General features: G+C 41.3%; 1 protein-coding gene across 4 annotated transcripts in view; it reads left to right on the top strand.

Moving 5' to 3' along the window:
* The window catches only part of col5a1 (procollagen, type V, alpha 1), a 74,242-nt gene that overhangs the window by 26,841 nt on the left and 19,726 nt on the right, over window positions 1–27,675 (top strand). For 3 of the 4 annotated variants that reach the window (XM_079364227.1, XM_079364226.1, XM_079364229.1), the window contains exons 5-30: window positions 6,682–6,813; window positions 8,503–8,610; window positions 8,692–9,097; window positions 9,717–10,318; window positions 10,405–10,461; window positions 12,594–12,635; window positions 13,280–13,342; window positions 13,456–13,530; window positions 15,686–15,778; window positions 16,405–16,461; window positions 16,632–16,685; window positions 16,903–16,956; window positions 17,154–17,207; window positions 17,332–17,385; window positions 17,476–17,529; window positions 18,021–18,065; window positions 18,758–18,811; window positions 19,313–19,357; window positions 20,614–20,667; window positions 20,754–20,798; window positions 21,925–21,978; window positions 22,978–23,022; window positions 23,185–23,238; window positions 24,087–24,131; window positions 24,474–24,527; window positions 26,777–26,884. In XM_079364227.1, coding sequence (XP_079220353.1) covers window positions 6,682–6,813; window positions 8,503–8,610; window positions 8,692–9,097; window positions 9,717–10,318; window positions 10,405–10,461; window positions 12,594–12,635; window positions 13,280–13,342; window positions 13,456–13,530; window positions 15,686–15,778; window positions 16,405–16,461; window positions 16,632–16,685; window positions 16,903–16,956; window positions 17,154–17,207; window positions 17,332–17,385; window positions 17,476–17,529; window positions 18,021–18,065; window positions 18,758–18,811; window positions 19,313–19,357; window positions 20,614–20,667; window positions 20,754–20,798; window positions 21,925–21,978; window positions 22,978–23,022; window positions 23,185–23,238; window positions 24,087–24,131; window positions 24,474–24,527; window positions 26,777–26,884 — 2,508 coding nt within the window. The remainder of the gene's footprint in view (window positions 1–6,681; window positions 6,814–8,502; window positions 8,611–8,691; window positions 9,098–9,716; window positions 10,319–10,404; window positions 10,462–12,593; window positions 12,636–13,279; window positions 13,343–13,455; window positions 13,531–15,685; window positions 15,779–16,404; window positions 16,462–16,631; window positions 16,686–16,902; window positions 16,957–17,153; window positions 17,208–17,331; window positions 17,386–17,475; window positions 17,530–18,020; window positions 18,066–18,757; window positions 18,812–19,312; window positions 19,358–20,613; window positions 20,668–20,753; window positions 20,799–21,924; window positions 21,979–22,977; window positions 23,023–23,184; window positions 23,239–24,086; window positions 24,132–24,473; window positions 24,528–26,776; window positions 26,885–27,675) is intronic. The other variant, XM_079364228.1, reaches the window with a different exon arrangement.

Raw genomic sequence — 27,675 nt, 5'->3', positions numbered from 1 at the left:
CCATGGTGCACCCTGTGCCAGGAAAAAGTAGTGAAAGCATGCAACACATGAACTTTATGCTCGTTAAGAGCTTTGATATTGTGATGGTATGATGACATTTACACATCCTGTTTTCTCATCTTTAACTCATGAGTATTCCTGATGTATACTCAGCACATACTAGCATAAATACTAATTTATACACAGTTTCTGTTCTCCAGCAATCTAAGGTGAAGACGCGTTAACCTCGAAAGGTATTCATGATTTACAGCTGTTTATAAAAAATCTGTGTATTTACATGAATCTGGCCATACCCTGCAATATGTATCAGAATACATATCCATAAATGGGTTTTGATTCAATATTTTCGAATCCTTTTATATTTTGAGAGTTTTTAAATTCTAAAATTTCATTTTGAAAACAGCAAACACTAAACACCCCCCAAAGAAACATAAGATATTTGCTTGGAAACTTTTTTAATAAATGCATTTGACACTTATTGACACTGGTATCAACACTTTCTGTATTTAAAGGATATATTTTCCAAATTCAGTGCCCGGTTTTAACCCATTTTGGCCCAATGTCTGAGGCAGAAGTTAACCTACTTTTACTCAAGATGGAATCATTAGCTTCACAGCGCAACAATAATATGGACCAGGATCATAGCTTATGTTGTTGAGCCCTGGAAGTCTGACGGCCTGGTTGGGACTCCTTTAGAAATAAGGCCCTGTTCTAAAAAGCACTTCAGTTCTGAAAAGTGGTGAAATTGCTCTTCTGAATAAAGTTGTAGTTGATTCGGATCTATTTAGATGGATTACTATATAGTTATTCAAGAATTTGAACACAGTCATTGAAAGCACCAACAGACTCTCAAAAATTCTCAAATTTAAAACAACAAAACTGTGGTCAATGATTAGGAAAAAGTCAGCTTAGTGAAGGTGTTTCTGGTGGTTGACTTACTCTCAAGCATCCCCTAGTATTCAACACAATATGTGAAACCTCCAAAAAGATCATAACGTTGAATCAGCAAGTGTGTTTCTGGTGTGGAAGTGCAGTTTTCCCATAGATAAGGGAAAGTATGTTGGAACGACGCATTCGAGATTAATTTGTGAAGCATTCAAACTCAGTGTGTGAACTACAATCTGTACCAGCTGGAAACAGTCATGCATCTTGGTACATTCATTTTGGAAGCATTAGTCATCATGATAATGGATAACATAAGATTGAAGGCAATCATTCACTGCTGTGTATTTCACTGTGTTAATGTAACTATAATGTCACTTCTGAAGAAGAGATTGTGATTTTGTTCATCCAATGGTGCATGTTAAAACATGACAAAGCCGAGGTTTAAGTTTTAATGTAGACTGTTCCTATGCATAATGCATGCAATGCAGGCTGCGGAATAGTATGTCTACTTTGGTAGGCCTGGGGAAGATGGAGTTTCCAACATGGATAATTAAGAGAATTTCCTTAACCCATGTCAAATGTTTATCTTTCAACCCCCCCAGTCCTTCTGTTTTTCCTTTACTGCGTCAGCAAGCCCTGAAGTGTGCCCTCAGCACTTTTTTTTGTGATGTGAAATTCACCAAATGGCCAAGCCAAACACTTTGATTCTACGTCTGTTAGACGAAAGGAGGTGCTCTGGTTTCCACTCCCCCAAATGAACAGGAAATGGGAATATGGCTGTCTTAAGTCTACAGAGACATGGAATTAAAATCTTACACAAGATGGGGGTGAATAGGGGGATGGAAAGGGGGGGGATGAGGAGGCCTCGATGGGATCCAAAATCCGGACAAAGCAGAGGAGGTGAGGCAAGGTGCTGTGTAATGGATAAGTCGGGTGGCAGACGGTCCTGTTACTCTTGGCAGACTCTCTTGGGATGGGATTTAGCTTCAGTGTGGAGGGAAAGTGCATGTGGGTGAAAATGCACTCTCAGTCTGGAGACAATGGAGATGGGTTTGTCAACAGGCCCTTCTCTGTGTGTCTAAACATGTTAACTACACGTATAAAGAGCAGACTGCATGGGTTAGGGTTCGGGCTAGAATGCCATTGTGTGCGTGTCCATGCTGATTTATGGCCACTGTGCGGCAAGCGGACCTCTGCAATGTGTTTGCTTTTTCGTGGTCAGGTTGGAGTATGCCCAGGCTGTGGGGCTGTGAGTGTGCCGTGTGGGCTGGCAGTGGGACCAAGGCCTGGCTCAGAGCTAACGGGTTGACTGTGTAAATATGTTGTGAAAGTAGCTCGCCCCTTTTAAACACAGCCAGAGCTTGGACCTCCCAGAGTCTTATCCCGCTCTGAGGGGGCCCTCCTACCCAATTTTCCTGTGCTGAAATATGACCAGAAAAGTGATGAGAAACCGGAGTTTTTCTTCTTTAAGCTGTTCTGCGGGGCGTTTAAGGTAAACACAGTCGTTATCAGGTATCCCAGAGGACACCAAGAAATACTGGCATTCGCTCCTGCTGTTTATTTCATGCTATGCTGCTCTAAGCCAAGACATTGCAAATTTCATGCCACGCTGAGCCCCCTAAACTGACATCACCTTAAGAAGCAAAAATAAGCACGTCAGCTCCTGTCACCTCCTGTTTTTAGTATGTGTCGAATGTGTGTTATTTTCATGCCGCTTGTGTAGCGATAATTCTCTCCATGTATTCAACACGAGCAGTGTTTTGATGCTTTGAAACAGCACTGATAATGCTTCCCATCCCTTTGCATGAATCCTTTTTTTTTTTATTCCGAAGGGGGAACACAATGAACTCGGTCCACCCTGCATGATTCTGGGTCAGGTTCAGATGGAGACAAAAGTTTGGCTTTAATCTTACTAGAGCACTCTCCTGCCCCCAGCTGGACACACACAGAACATCAATCAGGGACTAATATGTGCGTGTGTGCGTGTGTGAGAAGTAAGGGGAGCAAAGAGGGTGAGGTTTGGGGGTTTAAAACCAAAAAAAGTGGAGTTCATTTTTTTGTTGTTGTGCAAAACAGGAATGATCACAAGTGTTCTTGATAAGTCTAATTGCAAGTTTCTTCACACCCATGAATGAATGTGTGCATGCGACAGTTTCCCTTAACATGAAGTGTGTGAAGTGTGCACGCTACGAACTTGCAGCCACAGGCAACCGCTCTTCCACTTTTCCACCAGAGCTGAAACACGAGGCGAGCATTGGCCAGTACAAGAGTCGTATTTCAGCCGAAGCGAGGGAGATGATGACAACAGCAGCCTGTTATTGTCTGAAAATTCTCCCTTAAGCACCACTCTGATGTGCCACTTGATGCTCCAGAGTGAAAAATGTCACCGTCCCCTCACACATAGGAAAGATGATTGCATGTCTTTTATGGTTCCCTGTGGCGTTTGGGTGTGATTCTATAATTTCAGCCTTTTTTTTAATCTCCCAACGATATGGTGTGTGTGGGTGTGGGATTGGTTGCACTTGTGTGTGAATATGTGCATGTGTTGCAGGATTAATGGAGTCTTCAGTGTCCCATATCTGCTTCCCATGATGTGACTAGAAGAGTCAGCTATAATTCCTTTTCTTTTTAAGTGTTTGGTTACCCAATCCGCTTTTCTGAATCCCTGACTCTGCACAAGTGGTAAAGTTTAAGTGTGGTATCATGTCATCAGAATATTAAAAAGTATAGCCTCTACGTTCAGTAATGGAGTTTGTGCGCTGCTGGACTAAGTGTACAAGAATACTAAATAAGAAACGTTGCATTAGCATACAGCTGGAGTACAGTGTAGGATTATTTACTGCTTTCCTACATCTGTAAAACAGTGGCTTATATAATGTTTGGCACCAAGGTCTGTGAAGTGACGCGCGGTGAAAAAAAGCAGTGCTGGCTCGAAGAAAGGAAATCAGAACCAGCTTTGATGGTTGTCACAGTGGATCAAGGCTTTGACAATAGTTTCTCTGTGTAGGTGTGCAGTATATTAACAGGAATGCGTGCGTTGTATTGTTTATGTGCGCAGATGGAGGATGAAAAGGATGTAAGCGGGCATTTTTGACGAGCTGCGAGGTGGACTATCAGAGACATCATGCAAATAGTTTGTCATCATGTTGATTCGTGAGAAAGAAATGAGTATCGTTTCGAATAGCAACACATTTATATACCATTTCATGGCGGATTCTGCTTAAAAGTAATTTAGGGGAACATGCGACTTCTGAAGGGGAGAGTATGACGCAGTTTCAGGCCGCTTCTTCACGACCTGAAGGATCTTAAAGAGGATGCTAACCCTTTACGTCTCAGAAACCTACTGTCTAATAATGTAATGCTGATGTCATCCGGGTTAACTTTGATGAACGTGGAGTATCGGCTGTGCTTCTGAAGCTGCATACTTTCACTCTGTTACAAAATGTAAAGTAACTTGTGAGGTACATTTTGACATTCTTAATATACAGTATGTGTGTCAAGAAAAATTAGAGACAGAACAGTAGACAGTGTCAGACAGACTGAAGTACACTTGTCATACTCAACTAAACCCTGATGCATTGCAACTCTTCAGACTATACAAAGATGAGAAATCGTAATAAGCAGGCGTACAAGCAAAAGTGATAACCCTTCTGTAATACTTTATATATGGGATGAAATAATGTTCATGCTCAACAGTCTATTCAAAAGTCCCTATGAAGTTGCAATTCGTGAAGTATCCAGTGTATTTCTGGAGCTTATAGTTTGGATATACCTTGATCTGCTGTTTTAACCCTTCTTATTTGATCTTAATTTTTTTAAGCCTCTCAAATACACGTTTGTTTCTGTTGTTTCTTACATCCCTGTCCATCTGCTGTTGGTTTCATGCGCTGCTGAATTCCTGGCTTCCATTTTTATAGGCTAGAACTTTAAAGACAAAATAAAACTGCTCGAACTCTTTGTGCTCAGAAGTCCAGCTCAGCTCAGATCCACATTCCCTCTCCAGCTTCTTCTCACCACAACCCCCCCCACTTGGCTATAGACTTAGCACAATCAAATGCTGCCATCAGTTTTTTTTCCAGCCTCTCTGGGACCCTTCGAACAGCACCCTTTTTCTTTCGAAGCATGCACTCGCCGCTTTCTTTTCTGTGTACACGTCACACATCATTAAACACATGCTGCCACGCTGCTGTCAGTGCTGCGAGGATGTTCCCATTAAGGTGTATGATTAATCATCTCATCTCTGCACTATTACGATCACAGCCCTTGCGGCACGGGATCTACCCTGACATTCCTCTCGGCTTCTCTGGGAGATGGAGAAAAAGAGAGTGGTGGGGAGAAAAAGAAAAAAAAAAGAGAAAGAAAAACTGGAGAATGGCATGTGAATAGGAAAGCAGTTGCAACGCTCCAGACGTCAGGGCTGTTTTGTTGTGCAGAAGGCTTATTCCTTATTGAATGTGACCTCATTTCAAACACTGAATTCCCATCATCCCCTTTCGGTGCAGCTGCGACAGGCGGTCTTGCCAGGAGAAGGAGAGAGAGACTCTCGCGCTGATATCAAGTTAGGCCTCAAAGGTAGCCATTTAAAAGTTTCCTGGGAGACGGGTAATGGCTAGTTCAGGCTTTCTGCCTTGGAGGAAGTATTGAGATTTGTTTTCCTGCATCCCCCATAAACCCTTCTGATAACATAAGCCAGGCGCTGAGCTTGTGGGCTTTTTTGCAAGTGTTATTAAAGGATCCGAGACGGGGAGTGCGGTGTGGTGGTGTGTTCGAATGCGGAACTATCACTGGTTAGACCACAAATACAATATGTTCCTGTTTGTCAGAAATGACTGCAATCCATGGCGAATTTAAGCTGAGAAGACATGTTGACGGAGCTCAGATTTTTTGGCAATTGCGCATAATTAAAAACACTTTTGTTCCCATAGTTGCAATGCTTCGTGATTCTCATACCACCCTGAAAATATATTTGTTTCGACTTAGTTGACTATGTGTTTGATTGATGTGGGATGACATCAGTGCATTTGGATGTTTGGATAGACACAACACAGCCTTTTCAGTGCCATATGCATGCTGTTCAGATACATGTGGCAAACACACACACACACACCCAGCTCCCTGCGTAGCCTGGGGATCCTTCAGAGCAGTTTTCTTCTTACTCTCTTTTTCTCCCTTGTTCCACTTTCTATATATCTCTTAAGTTCTGATTCTGATTAACCCCCCTTTGTGTGAACTGAGTAAATGGAAGCACACTTTTAGGTCATACAGTTCAGGTCAGTTTTCTGTTAGCGCAGGTCTGCTCATGTTCTCAAAGTTGATCAATTTGCTTGGACAGAATCTGCTCAAAGGCAGAATCACTCACGATCCTTATCGGGGGCAGAGCTTACAGTATGTAGGCTGTTGAGAAACCACTCATCTGTTCGGGTATGTGTGTCTGTGATTTGTCATATTCCACAGCTAAATGAAGTCAGTTCTTCCATGTTCTCTTGTTTGTTGTAAGCTTTTTTTTTCCCGACTCTGATTTGAAATGACACTTTTGGACCACGGACAAAGTTCTTCAACATTTAGTCATCCTTAGTTTCCCCCTGGCTTGACCTACTTTCACCACTGCCTGTTCTGCATGTGCTAATGCTTCACACAGATGTTCTCTAGCAACTTTTATTTGTTTATATTCAGTCATTTTTTCCCCCGTGTGGGAGTGAGAAGGACGGCCATCTTTGTCGCTGTTTGTTTGTTTATTCACATGTATGGCTTGTGTCCAATGAGTCTAATGTCTTCCTGTTTCTTCTGGTTTTTTAGGGAGACATCCAGCAGCTAATGATTGTAGCAGACCATCGTGCTGCCTATGACTACTGTGAGCATTACAGCCCAGACTGTGAAGTGCCATCGCCTGACCAGCCACAGAACCAGGACCCCAACACAGATGAATATGTGAGTACCTTTAACTGACAGTTTTAATACCAATGGAAACTTACATACACGAAACCCTTCTTACTATGTAAGGTCTTATGAACGTAGCACTTCTGTGAAGAATTAAAAAGGAGTTTTATTAACTTACAAGTATTGTCATTTCAATTTCAATGTAAGCTGTCCTGATATTGGATTGACACTTTTTTTTTTTTTTACCAAAACAACTCAATTAATTCTGATCACCAATCTTAGTAGGCTAGTTAGCCAGAGATTCTGGTCTGTTTTCCCCAAGCGTCAAGGTTGAACTTGTTTGTTGTTTAGTGTCGACGATATTAGTCTGTTTACATTTGCAAGAGTTCAGATAGCACTGGCTAACGCTACAGAGCCATCATTTAACATTTCATTCATAGATTCTCAAATACATTGGTGTCAACTGAGCATGTGCATGCCTAATGCTAACCATGACAGTGATAGGAAATAGGAGTATATGTTTTTGGTGGAGGATGTTGAGTGTCATTGTGGTGGTTAAGCTCTGTACAATATTAGCTTTTGCGAAAGATACAGATTGACCATGTAGCATTGCCTTCACATCTTTGACAACAAATAGGGGTTTAGATGCTAACATTTAACAAGTTTGCTATTTGCTACTATAAAAAAGGATAGCAAAGCTTTTGGTGAATCACCATTTGCTTTCCAATATCAATGAATATTTTTTGTAAGGTAGGACTTCTGCTTCCACTTCTGATTCGGTCTGACAAATACAAAAATGTAACTCTGCTCTATGCTTATTGTGACTTGTGTGGTTGTTGTGTATTGAGCCGGGCATATAATTCAAATCCTTAATGGACTTGCAAATTCAGTCTTCAAAGTAATGGTCTTAACAGCAAAATTAGCTTGTTATGAACTTGGTGGTCAAAAAGATGGGAACTTTTATTTTCTTTCAAATTTGACTCACATTGAACTTCTAACTTTGATATACATTTTTACTTGTTAAGCCAAATGTCCATAGACTTTTTCATTCAGGCTTTTCAAGTCAAGGCCATTACATTTCACATTACCACAGGCAACAGAATTTCTTCTCGTGGCTGACCTTACTCAAGGAAGTTTAGTTCCCTTAATCCATAATTTTCTCTCATACTCAAATCAGATCTTTTTGGATCCTGTACTATAAAGAGACTCTTGGCTTATGCAAGAGTATTGCACTCTGCCAGAGGAAAACGCTGACTGGGAAGGACATCAGTTAGTTAATAATGTTCAGGAATGATGTGGTGCCTGCCTAAGCCTGCATCTCTGCACCATACTTGCTTTCCGCTTTGAATACCAATCAGTGTGTGCGTTTTAAGTAAAGGCGTGTCAGAGAAGTGCTGAAAGACAGACTGGAAAGGAAGCTCTTCCTCTTGACCCTTACCTCTCACTGGAGCCTGTCAGTATGCCTACAAGGTTTAAAATAACTTGACTTCTTTGTTTTTTGGATTCATTCATTAAGAAAGAAGTAGAAAAGTAATTTGTCATTCAGTCGTAACAAGTTCTAACAAGCAGATAGAACGTGAGGTTTCAGTGAGTGGAAAGCATTCTTGGGTTGATTCTGATTGATGGCCAGTCTCTTGCACATTTATCAACCCAACAGTACCCATGAGCAACAGAGCAATGGACATATTGGAATTGTAGTAGTTGGTTGATTTGGAACTGTGTTATGTTTCTGTCCTTTAGAACAACAGGGAGGACAACTACTATTATGAATATCCCTACTATGATGATGCAGATGGCAAGGCTTATGATTCGACAACTGACACAGAGACAACCACAAAAGAAGTCAAGGTAGTTGAACACAAGTGAACTATTCTCAATAGTTTGGTTTCATGTACAAATGTAAATTAAAAGATCCTCCATGCCTTACAGGAGACAGATGGAGACAGTGTTGTGTCCGCAGTCGATGAGATCCTGAGGGGTGCTGGTGGCACCAGCAGCAAAGTGTTGACATCCATTTCCTCCAGCTCATCTGGCAGCTCGTCATCAAGCTCTGCAGGCACGGCGACAGGCGGAGGAGATACCTACGGTGAGGAGGCCAGCCCTTACGACAGCTATGATGGCTACTACGATAACTACGACTACCAGTCCACAGCCTCGCCAGATGGGGACATCTCCAGACGTGTCACCATCACCAGCACTAGCGTCGGCACCGGGGGTGAGCTGGATCTGGGAGCAGGTGGAAAGATTGAGTTGGAAGCAGGGACCGGACTCAACAGGGTCCTTACCAGCGGAGGAGGAACTTCAGTAACCACAACCATCAATAAGACATCAGTAGGTTGACATTTATTACATTGAGATTGTCCCTAGATTATTGTCAGAATGACCTCCTGGAGGTCTGATAGATGCATTGTTTAACTACTAAACAATGTAAATCCCCATTAATTTCCAAGTTATAAACTTTCAACTCAACCTTCAACTCTGTGCCTGACTTTTCCGACCCTTTCCCATGTTTTAATACAACAGTCCACATGGAGGCAGCAGACATTGAGGATGAGTTTGAAAATGTCAAAACAGAGGAATAAAAACTCTAAAAGGGACCATAATTGAGAATCAATCATCAATCTTTATTAAATAAGACTTGAAGTCAGCCATCAACTCCTTAGGAAAAGTTTTTGACCAATAAATACTGCCCCTGCTGGCTATGTGCAAGAAAGCGGGTTAAGGCATTTCTTCACTGGCTTCCCATAGTCCCAAGACTATGGCAATTTTTTTCTTTGATTTTAGACAATTTATAACCCTCCTATTTGGCTTTAGGCGTTTTAGAGTTTTAAAAATCTCATGTCTTTATTATCAATCACAGTTGGTATTATTGATTATCCTTTGTCATCTTTCATGTTGTATCTCACTATCTAAACACCAAAGATTAATTACTATATCTGTCTTTTTATAGGTAGGGGCAGCCTACGATGACTACAATGATGGATATGATTATAACGTGGACGCAGTTAGCGCTGGTGGAGGTGGTGGTAGCAGTAGCAGCACAGTCCACATTGGTGGTGGTGGTGGTGGTGGCAGCAGCAGTACCATCCACCTTGGGGGTGGAGGAGGCAGCAGCAGCAGCAGTACCGTCCACCTTGGAGGTGGAGGAGGCAGCAGCAGCAGCAGTACCGTCCACCTTGGAGGTGGAGGAGGCAGCAGCAGCAGCAGTACCGTCCACCTTGGAGGTGGAGGAGGCAGCAGCAGCAGCAGTTCTACCATCACCATTGGTGGCGGAGGCGGTTCTGTGTCCGTAAGCGGGGGTTCAGTCTCTGGAGGAGGATCTTCTTCTGCTGGAGGTGGATCTGCCAGCGCCGGTACTGGAGCAGGAGGCTCTATTGCCACTGGAACCAACGTGGGTGTTGAAGGAGAGGGAGACTATACCGATCTGGATGGGTTCAAGGAGGATCCCATCGATGACTACACCGACTTGGATCTCTATGAAAACTACGGAGGAGAGGACTACAACGGCAAAGAGGACAAAGTGCTGCCTGCTGCGACTGATGAGTATTATGGACAGGTGAAAAACAATGGAAGGACACACTTGAGGATAAGGTTGTTCGTTTGAAAAAGAGGAAGGTGTGATTGTGTGTGTTTGGTGTTTAGGTCGACGGCGCTCGCGGTGAGAAGGGACAGAAGGGAGAGCCTGCTGTTATTGAGCCTGTGAGTATCACTATTTAAACAACATACTTGGGTAACAGATGTAGGCTGCGTGTCTGCACATGGCTTCACCGCATGCGTTGATGTTTATACTTGTAAGTACATATGAATGATCCACATCTAAACACAACCCAGCCGTCGCTTCTGAATGAAAATCCCAGATCCAAACGCACACACTCCTCAGGGCCCTCAAGACTTTTCTCATAGGCCACGCTCCTGGCTGGTCATCAGGACTACAGAATAAACATTTGGAGAACAGCCATGCAGGGATGGTCTGTAATCTCTAAACACAGCGAGGGCAGTGTGTAAACAGAGGGGGGGGATGACTGGAGAGAAGGGAGCAAAGAACAAAAGCAAATTAGAAAGAGTATTCTTACCCTTTCTGCCAGAAAGCTAAGTTTTTTTTTATAAACACAAACAAGTGGAACACATCCAAACCTAATAAAGACACTTGTAGATAAACATAGGTAACATTGTGAAAATCAGAACAACCCTTAGTCCTTGCCTGGATAAGGTAAACCAAACACTGAATGACTTTATATCTGTATTACAGCTACAGCTGCTTCACTTCAAACAAGATGTCACCCAGCTCCACTCAGTGTACACGCCTCAGTGACAGAGTGTCTTCATGTTTATATGTGCGTCTGACTTCGAGATGACTCTTTATGTGCGTGTAGGCATGTTTTGAGAAAAGCTGTTTGGGTACGCATTACCACCCAGTGTGTCCTGCCTCTCGTAAAAACTGACAAAAGCTGAGACGGTTACACAAACATGAACGCTTTCTCCCAACACACACTGCAGGCTCAAGCCGAGTGTCGAATATCGGTACCAGTCTGGTAAAAATGATCAATGGATACAGCTTGGTAGTGAATAGAAGTAGAGCTGAGATCATATATTTTAATTGAAGTGTGGATCAAGTGTGAGTTTCTGTCATCCTAACAAAGCAGGAAACCAATATGTCACCACAGAAACAAACAAACAAAGCAAACGTCTCAGCAGGCGCAGTGCTGCTACAATGCATCTGAGAGAACACACAGAACTGAAAGAGCTTCCTTTTTCTTGTCAGTGCAGTAAATGTTACAATTGATCTTGTTCATTTTAAAAAAGATGCTTTCATTGGCTGATCTATTACTCAGGGTTATTCATTTTTCTGTCATCCATAAATTAAATCTTGATCCTAAAACAGGCTTACTTAGAAAAATTGCAAAAACCAATGAGAACATTTCATAAATCTGCAAATTTGTAACCGATTTGACCATCCAAGCATTTTTTTCCAGATATAAAAATAAAGGCAGGCAGCTTAGAAAATACCAAAAACATCAACTAAGTCATAGTCAGTTTGCCAACAACAACAACAAAAAACGGGATTTTGGACACACATTTTTTTAAGGGTAAAAAGAAAAAGTTATTCCTTCTCCATTCCAAACTGTTTTACACATGAATGTTTTGAAATCTTCCACCTTCAAGCTTCAGAGAAAAACTTTCTGGTACTCTGTTGTTTAACTCTTCTACTGAATCCTTAATAAGTTTGCTGTCAGGACGCACAGTACAATAAACGTCCTAACACAGCTTGAGGTTTTTCCTCACCACTGCGACTTGCAAAATGTTACCAAGTGCTGTGCTCATGGTAGATTCATGTTGGGTCACTCTAAATAAAACAACACAGCAAGATCTACACCTGCCCTTTTTTCCCCAAGTGTCCTGAGATGGCATTTCTTATGATATGCCACAAAAAAAATCTGTAATTTTGTGCTTTCACAAAAGCATTCTCAAATGAGACGAATTACATGATCAGAAAGCTGGTCTGCTTGTGTGAACAAATGAATAATTCAGTTTGATTAGTGCTTCGCACCCTCAACTTGTTCAGGTAAGAGAGCACCTCAGGGCGTCTCTGCAGCCATCCACTCCTCGAGCTTGCTGTGAATTCATCGTAACTGAAGTGACGGGCAAGGAATGCACATTAAGTGAGCTGACTTTGAGTTGGGAGACTGTCGGGACATGCACACTTAACCTCCTGTAGCCAACGTGCTGTATTGATGGGCACAGCAAACACTTGGGATTGATGCATATTTATGAATGAAGCCATGGGAATTTCTGTAGTAGTACTTAACAATGTCTGTGGTTGTGTGTTTCAGGGAATGCTGGTGGAGGGTCCGCCTGGGCCTGAGGGGCCAACAGTAAGTCAATCTGTCTCAATATCAGTCCCCCCTCCTTCTTTTTTTCTTTTTTCTTTTTTTTTTTTACTTCCAATGTTGTTTTCCTTGATTCTTTTTCCCTCAAAGCCTCCTATTTAGTTGCATAATATTAACAAAAAAAAAAAAAAAAAAGAAAGAAGAGAAAGCTGCAAACAGTCAATATCATCTTTATTTGTAGTCTTTTTTTTCTTTTCTTTTTATTCTGGATGGGAAAAAAAGAAGAAAATCAAAAGCCCTCCGTGCCTGATTCCTCATGCAAAGGGAGTGTCCAAAAGCCGTCCCCCAGAAGAGATATGGACTAACCCAGATGTTGGGGAACTTAATTATTTATCTAGGACAATTTTTAAGACACAGTTGCTCTTGACACCCTGCAGATGGAGTCCTGCAGAGGCGATCCATTCAGGCATTGAGCTGTAGATAAATAAAGAGCACCTCACACAAAGGATTTACAACTCAACAAGCTGTCCCATATTGCCTCATGCATTCCTTTCTCCCATGTGTGACCACTTTGCGAGATAAAGGGGAGAACTTTAGCAGAGCGAACATGACTGCTCCTCTGTGCTGCATTATGTATGTATTTCTGTATGTATGATATGTGTGAAATGAGATGCTTTTGCTTTAAATAGGGTCTCCCAGGACCCCCGGGTTCTTCTGGCCCACCAGGCAGTCCTGGAGATTCAGGAGAGAGGGTGAGTGTAAATTGTTTATTCCATAAATAATCTTCAAAGCTGTAAAAGGAAAAATAAATAAACTCTTAGTGTGAGTGTGCGTGCACTCACGTGTGTGTGTGTTTCTGTCTCAGGGTAATCCGGGTCGTTCTGGTCTTCCTGGTGCTGATGGTCTGCCAGGACCCCCTGGAACTGTCCTGATGTTGCCTGTAAGTGAAAATGAAATAGTAAAAAAAAAAGATTTCCTGTGTCCTATCATTTAATTCAGTTAGTGAAAGTACTGTACAGCCTGAAGGTTGACTAACATCATTCTGTCAGCACAAAGATGAAAACAATGAAATGTGAGGGGCCGGTTAATGGCCTAGTGGTTAGGTTGAATGCCCAATGAGCTGCCCTCGGGTTCGACTCCGTCCCTCCCCACCTGACCGCATGTCATTCGCCCACTGCATTCAAAACTCAAAAGGGTGATCAGAAAAAAATCAAATGACGGATGAATAAAGTAAAATAAAAGCTGAAAATAACTAAATAGGACATCAGGAGGTTTTGATTTCACATTTTAAGCCCACATTTTTTCCGTGTGGATTTTTGTCCTCGTTTACAATCAAGTATCCATCTTTGTTTTATCAAGATCTCTGACATGAGCGTACCACAGCATGGCGGTATTATCGACTTGGCCCTTATTAAAATTGCATCCTGTAACTCTGAGCTTTGGCATCCCCTTGTGGTGTGTTTGATAATTGAACTCGCCACCTTATTTGTTATGTTAAGAGCTCAATCTCAGCTGTTTTGACTCTTCGCCTCGACTGTAGACTGTTTAAGGGGAGTTTCCTTCTACATCATCTTCCACATTCTCAAGTTTAAAAAAATGTAAGCTATGCTATGGTCCGGCCATCCAGGAAGTCATCTCACTTCAGACAGGAAGCAAAGCAACCCATTTGCTTCTCTCTGTAGCTTCAGCTGCATTTAATAATTTGCCTTTGACACTTCCACAGCCACCCTAACAACATCCTCCTCTGTCTCCTTTTTTTATACTTTATTTTCATTGTAACAAACTGCCGCTGCTGTTGGAGCTGATTGGTTGAACAGATGTGAGGCTGTGGTTTCGGGGGTCCACGGAGCTGTCTGGCTGAACCATGTGTCAGGCTCCGTCTGGACAGGAACTCAAGTCTTTCTGCTTTATCCACTGGCAGAAAGCACCACTTGAAACTTGATCCTTGAGCTCCGAGGCTAATGAGAAACATGCATTGTTGTTTCACCCCGTCTTTCACCAGCAGACTCGTTGGCTCAGTGTTGAAATCGTGGAAAAAAACACGGAGAATTAAAATGACAAATCTTTGGTCTCCGTGTTATGTTAAACGCTTACAAGCCACTTACAATCATCCACCAGTGATGCATCTTCATTATATTTTTTGATGACAATGCAGTTCCAATCAGAGCGTTTAATCTCTTCTTCTGGTTTTGCCAGTCAACAATTTAATGCGGCAGAACATTGTCTTCAGGTTTGGCGATGCACAGGAACGTCAGTAAAGCAGAAATGACAAAAAGTGCAGCGAAGATGAAGGAAAAGAATCAAAGACAGACCCGATGGCTCACAGATTGGCACGCAGAAAAAAAGAAATAGCTGCATATATTTGATTTAGGGTAAGATAGTGAAAAGGAAGGGCCAGTATTTAATCAAACCTAGACAGAGGAAAGAAACGGAGGGATTTGCAGAAAAGTTGGTGCTGCAGTTTGATCTGACTCAGCCCTGATGTTCCCAATCAAATGTTTGTATTTGTGCTTCTTGGTAACAACGTTTCTGTGATGAAATCCGGCGCTGTATTTCACTGCGGTGTTGCTGCGCATCTGCAAACCCGCCGACAGTCAGTCTCCTGAGGGCTCTGTGTGCTGTGAAACCCAAACCATGATGCTTGGCTAAAACACAAGCTCGGAAATTCAAATAAGATGCAATACCAGCGTTTCACCACCAGATGACAGTCGAATTTGAAAGGCTGCCTCTGATGGGCCTGGTTTGGCTGTTAGGAGATGGTGCTTTGTTTAACATCTGTTGCATAGTTTTGAGACAAGGATACTGTATCAAAATAATATTTAAGATACTGTAGGGAATATCCTTTATTGAATCTGGTTTGTCCCATTGAGATTAAGAACATCTTTTCCAATCCAACTGAGACCAGTTAAGTCAGTTAGCAAACAAAAAGCAGAGTTACAGACAAAGACACGAAGAGCAACAACACACAATTTACAAAATAAAACATATTTAGAACTCATTCCCCATTTCTTTCAGCCTTTTTTTTTGTGTTATCTTAAATTGTGCTGTGTGGCTTTCTCTGAACACTTCTCCTCAATATCTGATTCTCTCCACAGTTCAGGTTCAGCTCTGGAGGTGACTCTGGACAAAAGGGACCTGCTGTGTCAGCACAGGAGGCCCAGATGCAAGCCATCATGCAACAGGCCAGGGTAACAGTTCTGACAGAAACACATGACACTGCAGCAGGCCTTATGATACTTAATGCAGAGAAGCAATGCCTTTGGACCATTTCTTTTCAGCTACACTTTTTCTTATGGTTTTACTCTTTTTCAAAAATAAATTTGTCGCCTTTATTTTGTAGTTTTTTTCCCCCTTGTTTGCTTTGAAGTTGTATTTATTTGTTTGTGCTTTTTCTTTTGACTCCTTTCATCACACATTTTTTTTTGTCTTCTGTCTGAATGCATGATGCTTTTGTATTTTTTCCTTTTCTTCCTTTTGTGTCTATATTTGAACTTTTTGTTATTTTTGTCTTTGTAGTTTTTGCTATCCTCTCGTGAACACTTTTTACGTTTATTCGCTGCTAAATGATTGCAATAATATAATTGTACACGTTTCTGACCTCTTCATTGAACTTGTGTCTTTGTTTCTCGAGCACTTTACATACATCCTGTCCTTATTATCATCATTGTTTTAATTGTGTTGCTCACACGAACACACAAATACAATCACTGCATGTATACAAATAGATTCCACCATGTCATGTTTGAGCTCACATGAGTGCAATCTACAGTATTTCAATATGTATTCCTGATTTTTGCTCCTCTCTTATTTCCAGCTGGCTATGCGTGGCCCCACAGGTCCGATGGGACTGACAGGCAGATCCGGCCCTCTGGTATGTTTTACAAATACACCTCACGGCACCAAACACAGACTGAAAAATCGAATCAAAATTTAAAGTCACCAATGCGATCTGCTGTTGTTGAAGAACAATTTGTAAGTGAGGCGAGAACTTGATTTTTTTTTTTAGTGGCAAATCAAATCTTCAATTTATTTTCTTCCCAGGGTCCTCCCGGTGTGTCAGGGCTGAAGGGAGAGTCTGGAGAAGCTGGTCCTCAGGTACGGAATATAAAAAAAATGCAAAAATAGCTTTTATTTGATCACTGAGTAGCAGGAACAACTGCAGTACTTCAGCTGCGTGGATAACGTTTTGTTTTTGTTCAGACAAGGAAGTAAACTTTGCTTGTTTACTTCACAGTCAAAATGGAGATAAAAAGGAAATTGAATAACTTTCAAATGTAAACCCAAGTCAACATTTTTTTTTTCTATTGTTAAGGGACCACGTGGACCTTTGGGACCTTTGGGACCCACTGGAAAGCCTGGCAGAAGGGTAAGTGCAACAGAAAAACAAGCTGGGAGCAGCAAAAAAGAGATGTATTTTGTCTTTTGATCGTCGCACAGAAAAGCTTTTATACGTTTATAAATTCTGCAAAAGAACAGGTTTGTACTTGTCTACACAGTTTTATTTGGACTAATACTGTTGTGTGTGCAGACTTGTTACATAACCGTTGTTCTTGTTTTTTATAGGGTCGTTCTGGATCTGATGGTGCCAGGGGCATGCCAGGACAGTCCGGACCTAAGGTTCATTTTCATGATGCACTTCAATGCACCATATTTCATCATCATCCCGTTTCAAAGTGTGTTTCTGAAGCTTGTAGATGGAGGTATGTGACTTGTTTTTTTGTTTTTTTTCTCTACTCCTCAGGGAGACCGAGGTTTTGATGGTTTGGCTGGACTTCCTGGTGAAAAAGGACACAGAGTATGGTTTTGTTTTTTCCAGTGACATTAAAGTGTGTGTATTTGAGTCCGTGTGTGTGTAAATGTTTAATCTGCACGTGTGCTGTTACAGGGTGAATCTGGACCAACTGGACCTCCTGGTGCTCCTGGAGAGGATGGAGAGAGGGTATAAGAGAAAAGTTACACTTTCACACCTCGCCCACTCCATTTTTACTTTCTTCTTCTCAGCATTAGAAAACTGATCAAATCAAAAAAAGAGTATTTGGCTTGTGTGTTATTGCATCTTATCCATTGAACATAATGCGCTGTAAGCATGCTGCAAGAAGACAGAATGTACTGTACTCTGGATTCATTCTAAACCGGCTTTTGTTTAGACCCAAATTTCCACATCCACTTTCTCACCCCGTCTCCCCCTCTGACTTTAATCTTCTCCCTAATATTTCTCATCCCTGGCATCTTTATCTTCTTCTCATCTCCCTCCTCACCCTCATTACCCACAGCTGACGCAACCTGATCCCCTCTTTGCCTTTTCCTCTCCTTTGCTCCTTCCCATTATCTCTCAATCCTCACACACACACACACATCCTCACTTTTGTTCTCCCCCATTATCATTCACGGCCTGTTCCACGTCCTGACCCGTTTCTCTCTCTTTCCCAGGGAGATGACGGAGAGATCGGACCCAGGGGACTTCCTGGTGAACCAGTGAGTGATCACATGAGTTACTGTTCGGCCTTGCAATGAGAGATTGTATGATAGAGCGCGTCATTGTGATGGCGAACAATCATGCAGTCGGATGAGATCATGCATCATGTGTTCGTATTCATATAAATGGAGATTTCTTCATTGTTTTCCTGCAGAGAGGTGCATGATTGTTATGCTTTGCTAGTGCTACATCAGTACAAGAGAGTCTTTGGAGGTGGGGATTGTAGGAAGCTCACATCAAGCTTGTTATAATAGCCTCCCACTCTCCCATGGAGGATATTCCCCACAGAGCAGGCGAGGCGCCCTCAATATTGGCTGTTTGGACTTTTTTGTCCACCAGGGTGTGCTAAATTGGTTTGAATTCACACTGCCAGGACAATACGTCTTTTCAGGGTAACTGTAGCTGCAAGGCAAAGCACAGAAATTCAAAGCAGTGTTTGATAGGCGTAGCTGTGGGGAATTAACGTGTAGTAAATTTTTAAAAAAAAAGAAGAAGAGGAAGGTATTTTAGCTTTTTTCGTCACAATCTGACTCTGCAGAATATCCTCAAGGACATTTAGGAAGTCAGATTGTTTCCAGGAGAATCATTTTGAAGCTCGACTTAACTGAACATGTTTAATAATTCATCAGTCTTTTCACAGGTGTGATATCTTTCTCAATCTCATTTCCTTTCTCTTTCTTTCTCCCTTCAGGGGCCCCGTGGTTTGCTGGGACCGAAAGGACCTCAGGGACCTCCCGGACCCCCTGTGAGTCCCCCCACCCCACCTCACACTCCCTCCACACGACTTTTCATAAACACTTTTTCATCAGATTTATTGTTTACATTGCAGAATCCTCTTTTTCCTACCATCTCGCAAACAACAAGACAAAAAAGCCAGAGCACACAGCACCCACAGGGAAACACAAAACTCAATATATTTCAGACACAAAAAGCAGAATATGTTATTGAGTTTAAATCCGGCGTCTCAGACTAATGTCTGCAGCAGAGCAAAGCTTAAAACCTAATGTTTATATTGTTTCTTATGATTTAATTTAACACGGGCAGAGCGCATCAATCATACTCTGATATCCGTGTAGAGATCCCCAATCCAATAAATCAAACTCTAAAATCCATTGTAGTGCAGATGCAAAAGCTCCAAAAACAACATTAAAAAAACAACAACACTTTTTCAGTGTGTAACAGTGTGTTTCGGACTTGCTATGCTTGATATGCTTGTTATGTCCTTATTTCGACTTATCTGTTATAGGGTGTCACAGGAATGGACGGCCACCCTGGACCCAAAGGAAACATAGTAAGTTCATCTGAGTCAATTAAAGTGCCAATCAATTGTATCAGTCTTTTTTTCTTTTTGCGCTGGAAACATCAGGCTCTGATAATTATTTTGTCAACAATTGTCATTCCAGGATTAGTTGATTAATTATTTAGTCTTTTGTCTCTGTTGCCCCATCAACAGTCCAGAATTGGTCATATATGACAAAGAAAAACACTTGTGTGCTCAGACGGGCTGTTAGGAGATTTTCCCTTCATGACATCACAAAGTGCAGTAACTCAGGTGGATGACACTCTCACAGCTAGGTCTGATTTGCCCTCTGAGTCTGCCTCTGAGGGCATGGAGCGAGAAAACAGAAGCTGTGTCAAACACACCTCACTTGCATTTAAAGCTCCAGATACAGAAACAGCCTGCTCTGAGCAGAGCTATTATCAGCGTTTATAGGCATAAAGGATCAGAGAGTGGATTTTTAACAAGACACTTTAAAGTCATGTTTTGAACATTACCTAAATGTGTTGAAAAGGAGGCTAATATGTGAACTTTAAGAAGCTGCTAACATTTGATAATTCTGCTTGCAAATGACTGAAATGACTAGAAATATTTATTGCGGCTCTTAACAAATAAAACTAAACTGCTGCCTCAGAGCCTCAAAAGGTAATAAAAAGAGTCATCTCCTTTAATTGTTTTATCTGGAAATTAAGGACATGGCCTTATGATTATTCTCAGTAACATACACAAGATACTTAGCAGGTAAAAAGGAATACACTGATTAAATCCATTCCAGCAGCCCTACTATGGCCTGTTGTATCAGTCTGAGTCAATTTCTTGCAGCGCCTGTTCATAATGAGAGAATACCCATCTGCAGCAGCTTGTCTGATCTGTTGGGATTGTTCCAACTAGGTAGAGATTGAAGATGAACCGCTTTCCCACACTCCAGAACCGGGGCAACATAATTGATTGCCTGTTATCTGAGAGGGAAGGTGTTTTGTGTTTGTGCTTCAGCAGTTTCTTTCATTAGAAGTATAGGTGTGACAAAATGTGTTTGTCCTGTATCTACTTATTGTTCTGTTTGTGTAAAAATTATGGCTTGTTTAGGTGTAAAAGGTAATATTGCAATGACGCGCAACTAGATGGCTTCTAATTTATACCTGTTAGGAGCAACATTTCACTCTTAATGGACCATATGGTGCAACAAATCACTCTTTCCTTAGTAAATAAAGTCATCAATCTCTACCTTTTATAATGACATTTTCTAAATTAGCTGATTTTTTTTTTAGGGACCTCAAGGTGAGCCAGGACCTCCAGGACAGCAAGGCAACCCAGGTGCTCAGGTAGGTAAAGAACAGGTTGTCCAACATTAAATGTGTCCTCCATCCATCAAATAAAATGTTCTGAGACTTTTCAATTCTCTCCACAGGGACTCCCAGGGCCCCAAGGAGCCATTGGAGGTCCAGGAGAGAAGGTGAGATATTACATGATCACTGATTAACAATGATATATTCTGAAAAAGGCAGTTTCTGCAACCCCATGGAAAAACACAAATCTGCCAGCTTGATAAAATGTTAATAAACATACTCATTCATGTCTCATTCATTTGCATGAGCTGAAGCTGAGTTGCAATCTTTTTTTCATTTCCAAGTGCTTATCACACCATTATGCAAACCTGTTCCTGTCTCCAATACACAGCCTAAATACTGCATAGTAGACAGTACAGATAGATTTAAAACCTGATACATTTGAATCCAATTCTAGCTTAATCACATTTGAAAGACTCTATGGAGGGGGTTCAGTTCATAATTGAACAGTTGGAATGAAAGGACAATAGGTTTTCCTTGTGATTGAAAATAAAAATCTTGAAAGCTGTGATGTTGGATAAATCACAAGAGATTGAAGTAAAAAAATGAATATTTGAACATGTTCAAATAAGTATTCAGCAGCATAAGTTAATCATGGACTTTAAAACTCACATATACAGAATGGTTTTAATCATTGAATAGATATGAATCGTCCTCATCATCTAGACGCTGCTATATCAGTAAATCTTTTGCACAAAGCCAATAGCGAAATGGTTCATAAAGACAGTTTAGTTTTAATGTTCTTGGAAACTGAGCCAGAATTTACACCAAAAATTCCATTTACAACTACTTTGCAATATTTGTTGTCTGCAAGGCTAGCAGCCATGGTAGGAATGACTAAATGATTGATCCCTCTGACTTTGGTAATCCCCTTACTATCATCGTGTAAACCAAATGCTTTGGTTCTTGAAAATTGTAAAAAAAAATTAACTACCTAGGCCTCGTCAAATTGATTTAATGTCTTAAATCTTTTTTTTATTGTGAAAAAAAAAGTTTTCTTGTCAGTTTCTTTATTACTAATTTTTCAACTTTAGCATGCTACGGTGCTAATTTGAAATGTTTGGCATATTAGCATTTGCTTATTTTAGCACATTATAGTATCATGAAGCAACATTTTAAATATGGTGTATACTACATCGACTTTATTTATGGACTTTTATGACTCCTAAAACCTAACGCTTTTATTCTATATTGTCTATTTTGCTTCAACATCTTCTTTTGTTTTTAATTAAGGGTCCCACTGGAAAACCAGGCTTGCCAGGAATGCCAGGAGCTGATGGACCACCGGTGAGTTTTTGAAAAATCAAGCTAGCATCTTACCTTGCTAACTGACTTCTCTTTCTCACATTCTCTTTTTCATTTGCTGATGAGAAACATCCCATAGCACATTGAAAACACACTCGAATAATTATTTGGGAGAGACATGTGTGTTATACTTACCATTAAACACATCACACAGCTGTGCAACCCACCCACTCACACAGACATACACGTGCAGGCTCTCTTATTTTCCATCTCTGTACAGACAGCACATAAAACACCTGCACTAATGGCAGATGTGCCTTGGAAGAAACCAGGTGGCACCTCAGAGAGCCAGAGACAAGAGAGGCTGTGAAATATGAATAACTGGCAGAGCACACACCATGCAAGATGTCCCCTGGTCCTTTAATGGCCCTCAGAATCTTTAAGGAATAGAAATAGCACTATGCCATCTACAGCTTTTTTATTCATCCATTTGTTGCATCTTCCATCAACTGCAATATTCTTTCCCTCAGTCTTAATGCTGTTTCCCTGCCCTGGTTTTTGTCCTCTTTTGTATCTATTTCCCACTCCATCTTCTCTCTCACGCCACAAAAAAACAAAAAAAAAACCCATCAGAGGCTTTTGTGAAGCTACTTTGTCTCCTGAGAATGCAATCAATTTCCTTCCAGTCTTTTTTCTCCATCCCTTTTCCTGGAAGTCCGTATTAGATGTGTGTCTCTTCTTGTATCTTCTGCATAGTGTGTTAGACAACATGCATGTTTAGAATGTGTGTAATGAATTGTGAGGTCCCAAAAGGGCAGTCATGGCTTTCAAGTCCCAGTAATAGCCGGTAGTGCCTCATTTATACTGTGCATTAAGGATAAAAATCCCAAATGAGATTGAATTCTCATTCCAATTTTCCATCTTGATACACACTCCAATGGCATTAAAACTTAATCTCTTAGTTAAAGGGGCTTTTATAGTATTTATGGTGGTAATTACAATGAAATGAGATGCAATAATATTTCTCTTAATATTTTACAGGGTCACCCTGGAAAGGAGGGACCTCCTGGAGAGAAAGGACACATGGTGAGTTTCATTTCTTTTTCTGATTTTGGAGTTTACTTTTTTATTCTGAAATGATGCTTTTCTTCATGTCTCCCCTCCATTTTTCCTAGTTCAGTCACATTTGGATTTTTGTCAATAACGTGTTCTTGTGCAACAAAATCTCATAAGCGTCTATCTCCGCAGGGACCTGCTGGCCCTCAAGGACCCATTGGTTATCCTGGACCCCGAGGCGTGAAGGTAAGATGATTATTAACCCCGGAGAAATACAGTTTTGATAACACAATCTAGTAGTGGTACCCTGCAAATTTAATTGGCTAAATGTTGGAAATAAACGTATAAAAATGCCTTAGGGAAAACAATTCTTTTGTTGTTTCCAAGGTTTGTCCAACAACCAAGAGCTTCTTTGAATTCGTTTATATATATATTTTTTAACTAATTAAAAACCCTAATTTCCTGCTCTATTGCCCTTTCTAAAAGGAGGATTTGTCTGGGGTGGTTCCATGTCCTCTGATGAAAACGGAGACATAAAAACAACCTCAATGGGGAAAAATAATAGGAAAATCAGCTGTATAGTTCTCATACTACTTAACTTTCTTTAAGGTGGCACTAAGGTTAGCTCCAGGGGCTGACAGCAGCCACGGTCCTTCACATGTTTTCTGTTATTGGCAACTGATAAAACCAAGATTAAAGAAATGTTGTCAAGGGGGCAGTGATTGATCCTCTCATTAAAGCGCCCCTGATAGAGGGGATCAAACAAGTGGCTTGGCTTCGAGTCTCAAGTGTATTCATGGCCACAGAATTAATTGCGTAGATTTGAAATACCTTGGGAATTAATTACATTAAAAATTACAACCGAACCACATCCAAATGCATCCATTAGTGGACCCTCCATGCAACTCGAAAAACACTGATAATTGGCTACTTTCTGACTTTGAAGCGTTCTTTTAAAATAACCTGAATGCTCAGATTTGTTGTCAATACCCTCCTGGCTCATGTTGTAATTTATGTTCTACAATCACCCCCTTCTGTTTGTCCAATATGCCTCCCCTGCCAGGCTGTAACGTCTGTCTGTTCTTGCATCACAGGGAGCCGACGGTGTACGTGGTCTCCAAGGACACAAGGGTGAAAAGGTAACAGATTTCAGACTGTTGGTATGGGAGGTGATAAAAGTGTGAAAGGGCGTGAATTATACAAAACATTGCTTCTGGCCCTGCATGCTTTGATTCACGGTAATGATATTCTCAATGAAATTCTGTAAAACCTGATCTGAATGTTGTTGGCACTGAGGCGGGTAAGAAAAGGCGATTAAGAGTTTCTATGGCAACAGCAGGTCTTGCCAAGACCGTACAATTTTGGGTGTGTGTCTTTGTGAATGTATGCTTGTCTTTGAGTGTGTGAAATGATTTTATCATCTGTATTATCTTATTCGTTCTCCTTTTATTTAACATCCTCATCTGTCCGCCTCTTTCTAGGGAGAAGATGGTTTCCCAGGCTTCAAGGGAGATATGGGCATCAAGGGGGACAGGGTAAGAGATTTTTGTTTAAACCGGCACAACAACAAGAAACTACTAAACCATCAAGCTGCTTAAATAATCAAACAAGTGGCAACTGGTTTGCGACAGCTTGTACATAAAAATGTTTGAAAAAAACAGCATCAGACAGACAACAAATGACTTTACGAGAGCCGTAAATATCAAAGGAGAAATAAAGACAAGAGACAAACAAAGGGGCAAACAAAGATTGATTAAAGATTAATCGAGAATCCTAACACAGCTGCGTACTCATAACAATAAAATGAATAGTCTTAAAAGCAAATAAAAAGTCAGTCACATTTTAGGTGCGCCAAAACATCTCTTGATATGATTGACGGGTGGAAATTATGCATTGAAAATCGAAATGCATTTTTTTTGGGGGGGGGCTCTGTTTGACCCTGAGGAAACTTAGTGAAGGTACCAATAACTCTTTGACATGTCAGCCTCTGGTGGCGTAAGCCCTTGAGACTGCTGTGGAATTGTGGGTAATGAGCAAGCAGAAGGTGTCGTTCCTTTTGCCAGCTGTTTGTGTGTATGTGTGTTTTTGCGTGTGCGTATGTGTTTACTTGAGCATCCCCCCCCCCCCCCCCCCCCACCTTCCACTTTCACTCCCGTCCGCCTTAATCTCAAAAACTTTAGGTGGAAATCACAAGTTTGACAGGTGTAACCCGGAAAACCTGCGTTAGGGATTTACAATGTCAAACAGTGGGAAAACAAGTCTTCTACAGTGAGAAACATAACTCTCCTGCAGCCCATACTTCAAGCATCAAAACCCCGCCAATCCCTGACCTGGTTGTCTCGAGCCTGGCACCGAAAGGAAGGAGAAATCAATGGCACTTTAAACCCCTTCAACCCCGAGAGAGAGACACGGGGCTTCAGCTTGTTTCTCTCTGGAGATGTAGCAGATTCAGATGAAAGCAAGGATTTGAGGAGGCCCTCTGCTCTGGAGGAGACACACATGGACCAGAATCTAAATCACTCATTTTATTTTTTATTTTTTTTTGTTCAAGCATCCCTCTGAAATGTGTGTGTGTGCTCGCTCAAGTCAGAGAGCTCTCTTTGATGAGCTTGCAAGTGTGTGTGAGTCAAGTACAGTTAGCTTGATGCCGTTTTATGTGTACTTGAGTGTGGGCGTGCGCTTGTGCAAGTCTCTGCGCAAGGCTTTAAGTAGATACCTTTCACACACCATCGGGTCCCTGCAGCGACGACTGGTTGTCAGGGCGAGTTTGTACTCTGTCATTTAGTGTGCGTCCTGCTAGAAGGCGAGCGCACGAACCCAGAAAAAGCAATAATAGGATTGCTAACAGCTCTGAGGGGGCAGGCAGTGAGGGGAAAAGAGCCTTCCTCGATTCTTAAAGCAACTTCCCCCTCACAGCAGTTTTAAAAGGGCAGCCTGTGTTACCCAGATTGGACCGACTTATTACCTCAACATGAAAATACTGTGGCTGCGTGACGCAAAAACAATGTAGAGGGGTATGAAGTTTTTTGAAAGGGAATACGGCATGTTTTTACGACGCCTTGTACTACCTCTCAGTGAAAACTCAAATCATAGCCATGTTGCTCTAATGTTTAACAAACACAAAGAAATAAAGGTAGAGGTAAAGGTAAAGAAAAAACACATCCCTGGAGATTATCGGTCGAGAGGAAGATAATTAAACTCTATATTGACTCAGAACAAAGCAGCTGATCACAGAGCTGTAACCAGATTCTGTTTGAAACATTTCTTTATCCTGATTGGTGCATGGGAGTTCTTGGTATTTTGCTTTTGCCCTTTTCAAACCAATATGAGATACACACACACACACACACACACACACACACACACACACACACACACACACACACACACACACACACACACACACACACACACACACACACACACACACACACACACACACACACACACACACACAAAAAAACTCAATGGGAGTTAAAGTAGAGTTTAATGTTTTTAACCGATCGTAGTGTTATGGAGCAATATTTCTGTTATGTGGTTCCACTTTTAGGCATGTTTCATACTTTCAGCTGATTGACATGCCATGGCAGTATAGTGCTCAACAATACAGCAAAATGCAGAAGAGTTCTCACTGGTGTAAATGTTGTCATGAACATTAAAGCTGTTATCAAAGATCATTCACGCCCATGTAGGAGACGAGCGCAATGTTTTCTGAATGTCTTCATTCCTAATGCTCTCAGTGAATGTGTCATGATGTGTCAAATATGTTGTGTGTGCTTCCTAGGGAGAGCTTGGATCAGCTGGACCCAGAGGAGAAGATGGCCCAGAGGGACCAAAGGGCCGCTCAGGTCTTCCAGGAGATGCTGGTCCTCTTGGCCCAAGTGGTGAAAAGGTAAGGTTTTTTTTTTTAAAGTTTAGCTTCCACAACGTAAACACTAATATCACTCTCATTTGTACACTGATTCATAGAAAAGACTTCAAAAGAAGAAAAAAATGTTGTTAGGCATGATGGATCGAGGATTATGGCTCCGCAAGGCTTCAAGAAGGAACATGTTTTTTTTTTTTTTTCTGATAGCTCTCTTATGCACAGCATCTGATTTTTCATCGCTGCTGCCCTTGAACCTGCTACAAGCATTAAATGGACTCCAGTCTTCACATTCTCTATTGTGAGATCAAGCTCAAGCAGGGCTGTTGCAATTTCTGTGGGAAAGAAAAACATCCTTTCTATGTCGATGCAGCCTCTTAATGGGCTTTCACTAAACCCTGAAAAATTGATTCATCAGATGTTGAGTAACACTGAGAACATGCACAATGGGATTAGCAAGTCATTAGCAAGAGTTGGAGGTAAAAAATGGGGACTATGTTCCACAGTTAATACAGTGCATGTGGACTGTGTTCATAGTGCAACAGCTGAGTCGTTGTCATTTTGGATTAGAGTCTGCACAGTAGTCAACCTATTAAACATTCAAACACTGTGTTCAGCTACTGCATGCCAGGACTTTAATGGAGTTAAACAGTTTGAAAAGCATCATGTTTTTTGTCTGTATGCCACTGCAGTAAAAATGCAGTTACATGTAAGCTCAATGACGCGAGCTTGTTTCACATTAAAGCTCTGCAGGGGAACTTTCATGTTGTGATGATTTTGAGTCCCCAAAGTCAGGACATCTTATTTCTCTGATTTCA

This window comes from Symphodus melops (assembly GCF_947650265.1).
Source record: "Symphodus melops genome assembly, chromosome: 16".
Taxonomy (NCBI): domain Eukaryota; kingdom Metazoa; phylum Chordata; class Actinopteri; order Labriformes; family Labridae; genus Symphodus; species Symphodus melops.
Note: the sequence above shows the minus strand (reverse complement) of the source record. Positions and strands in the feature narration are given on the sequence as shown.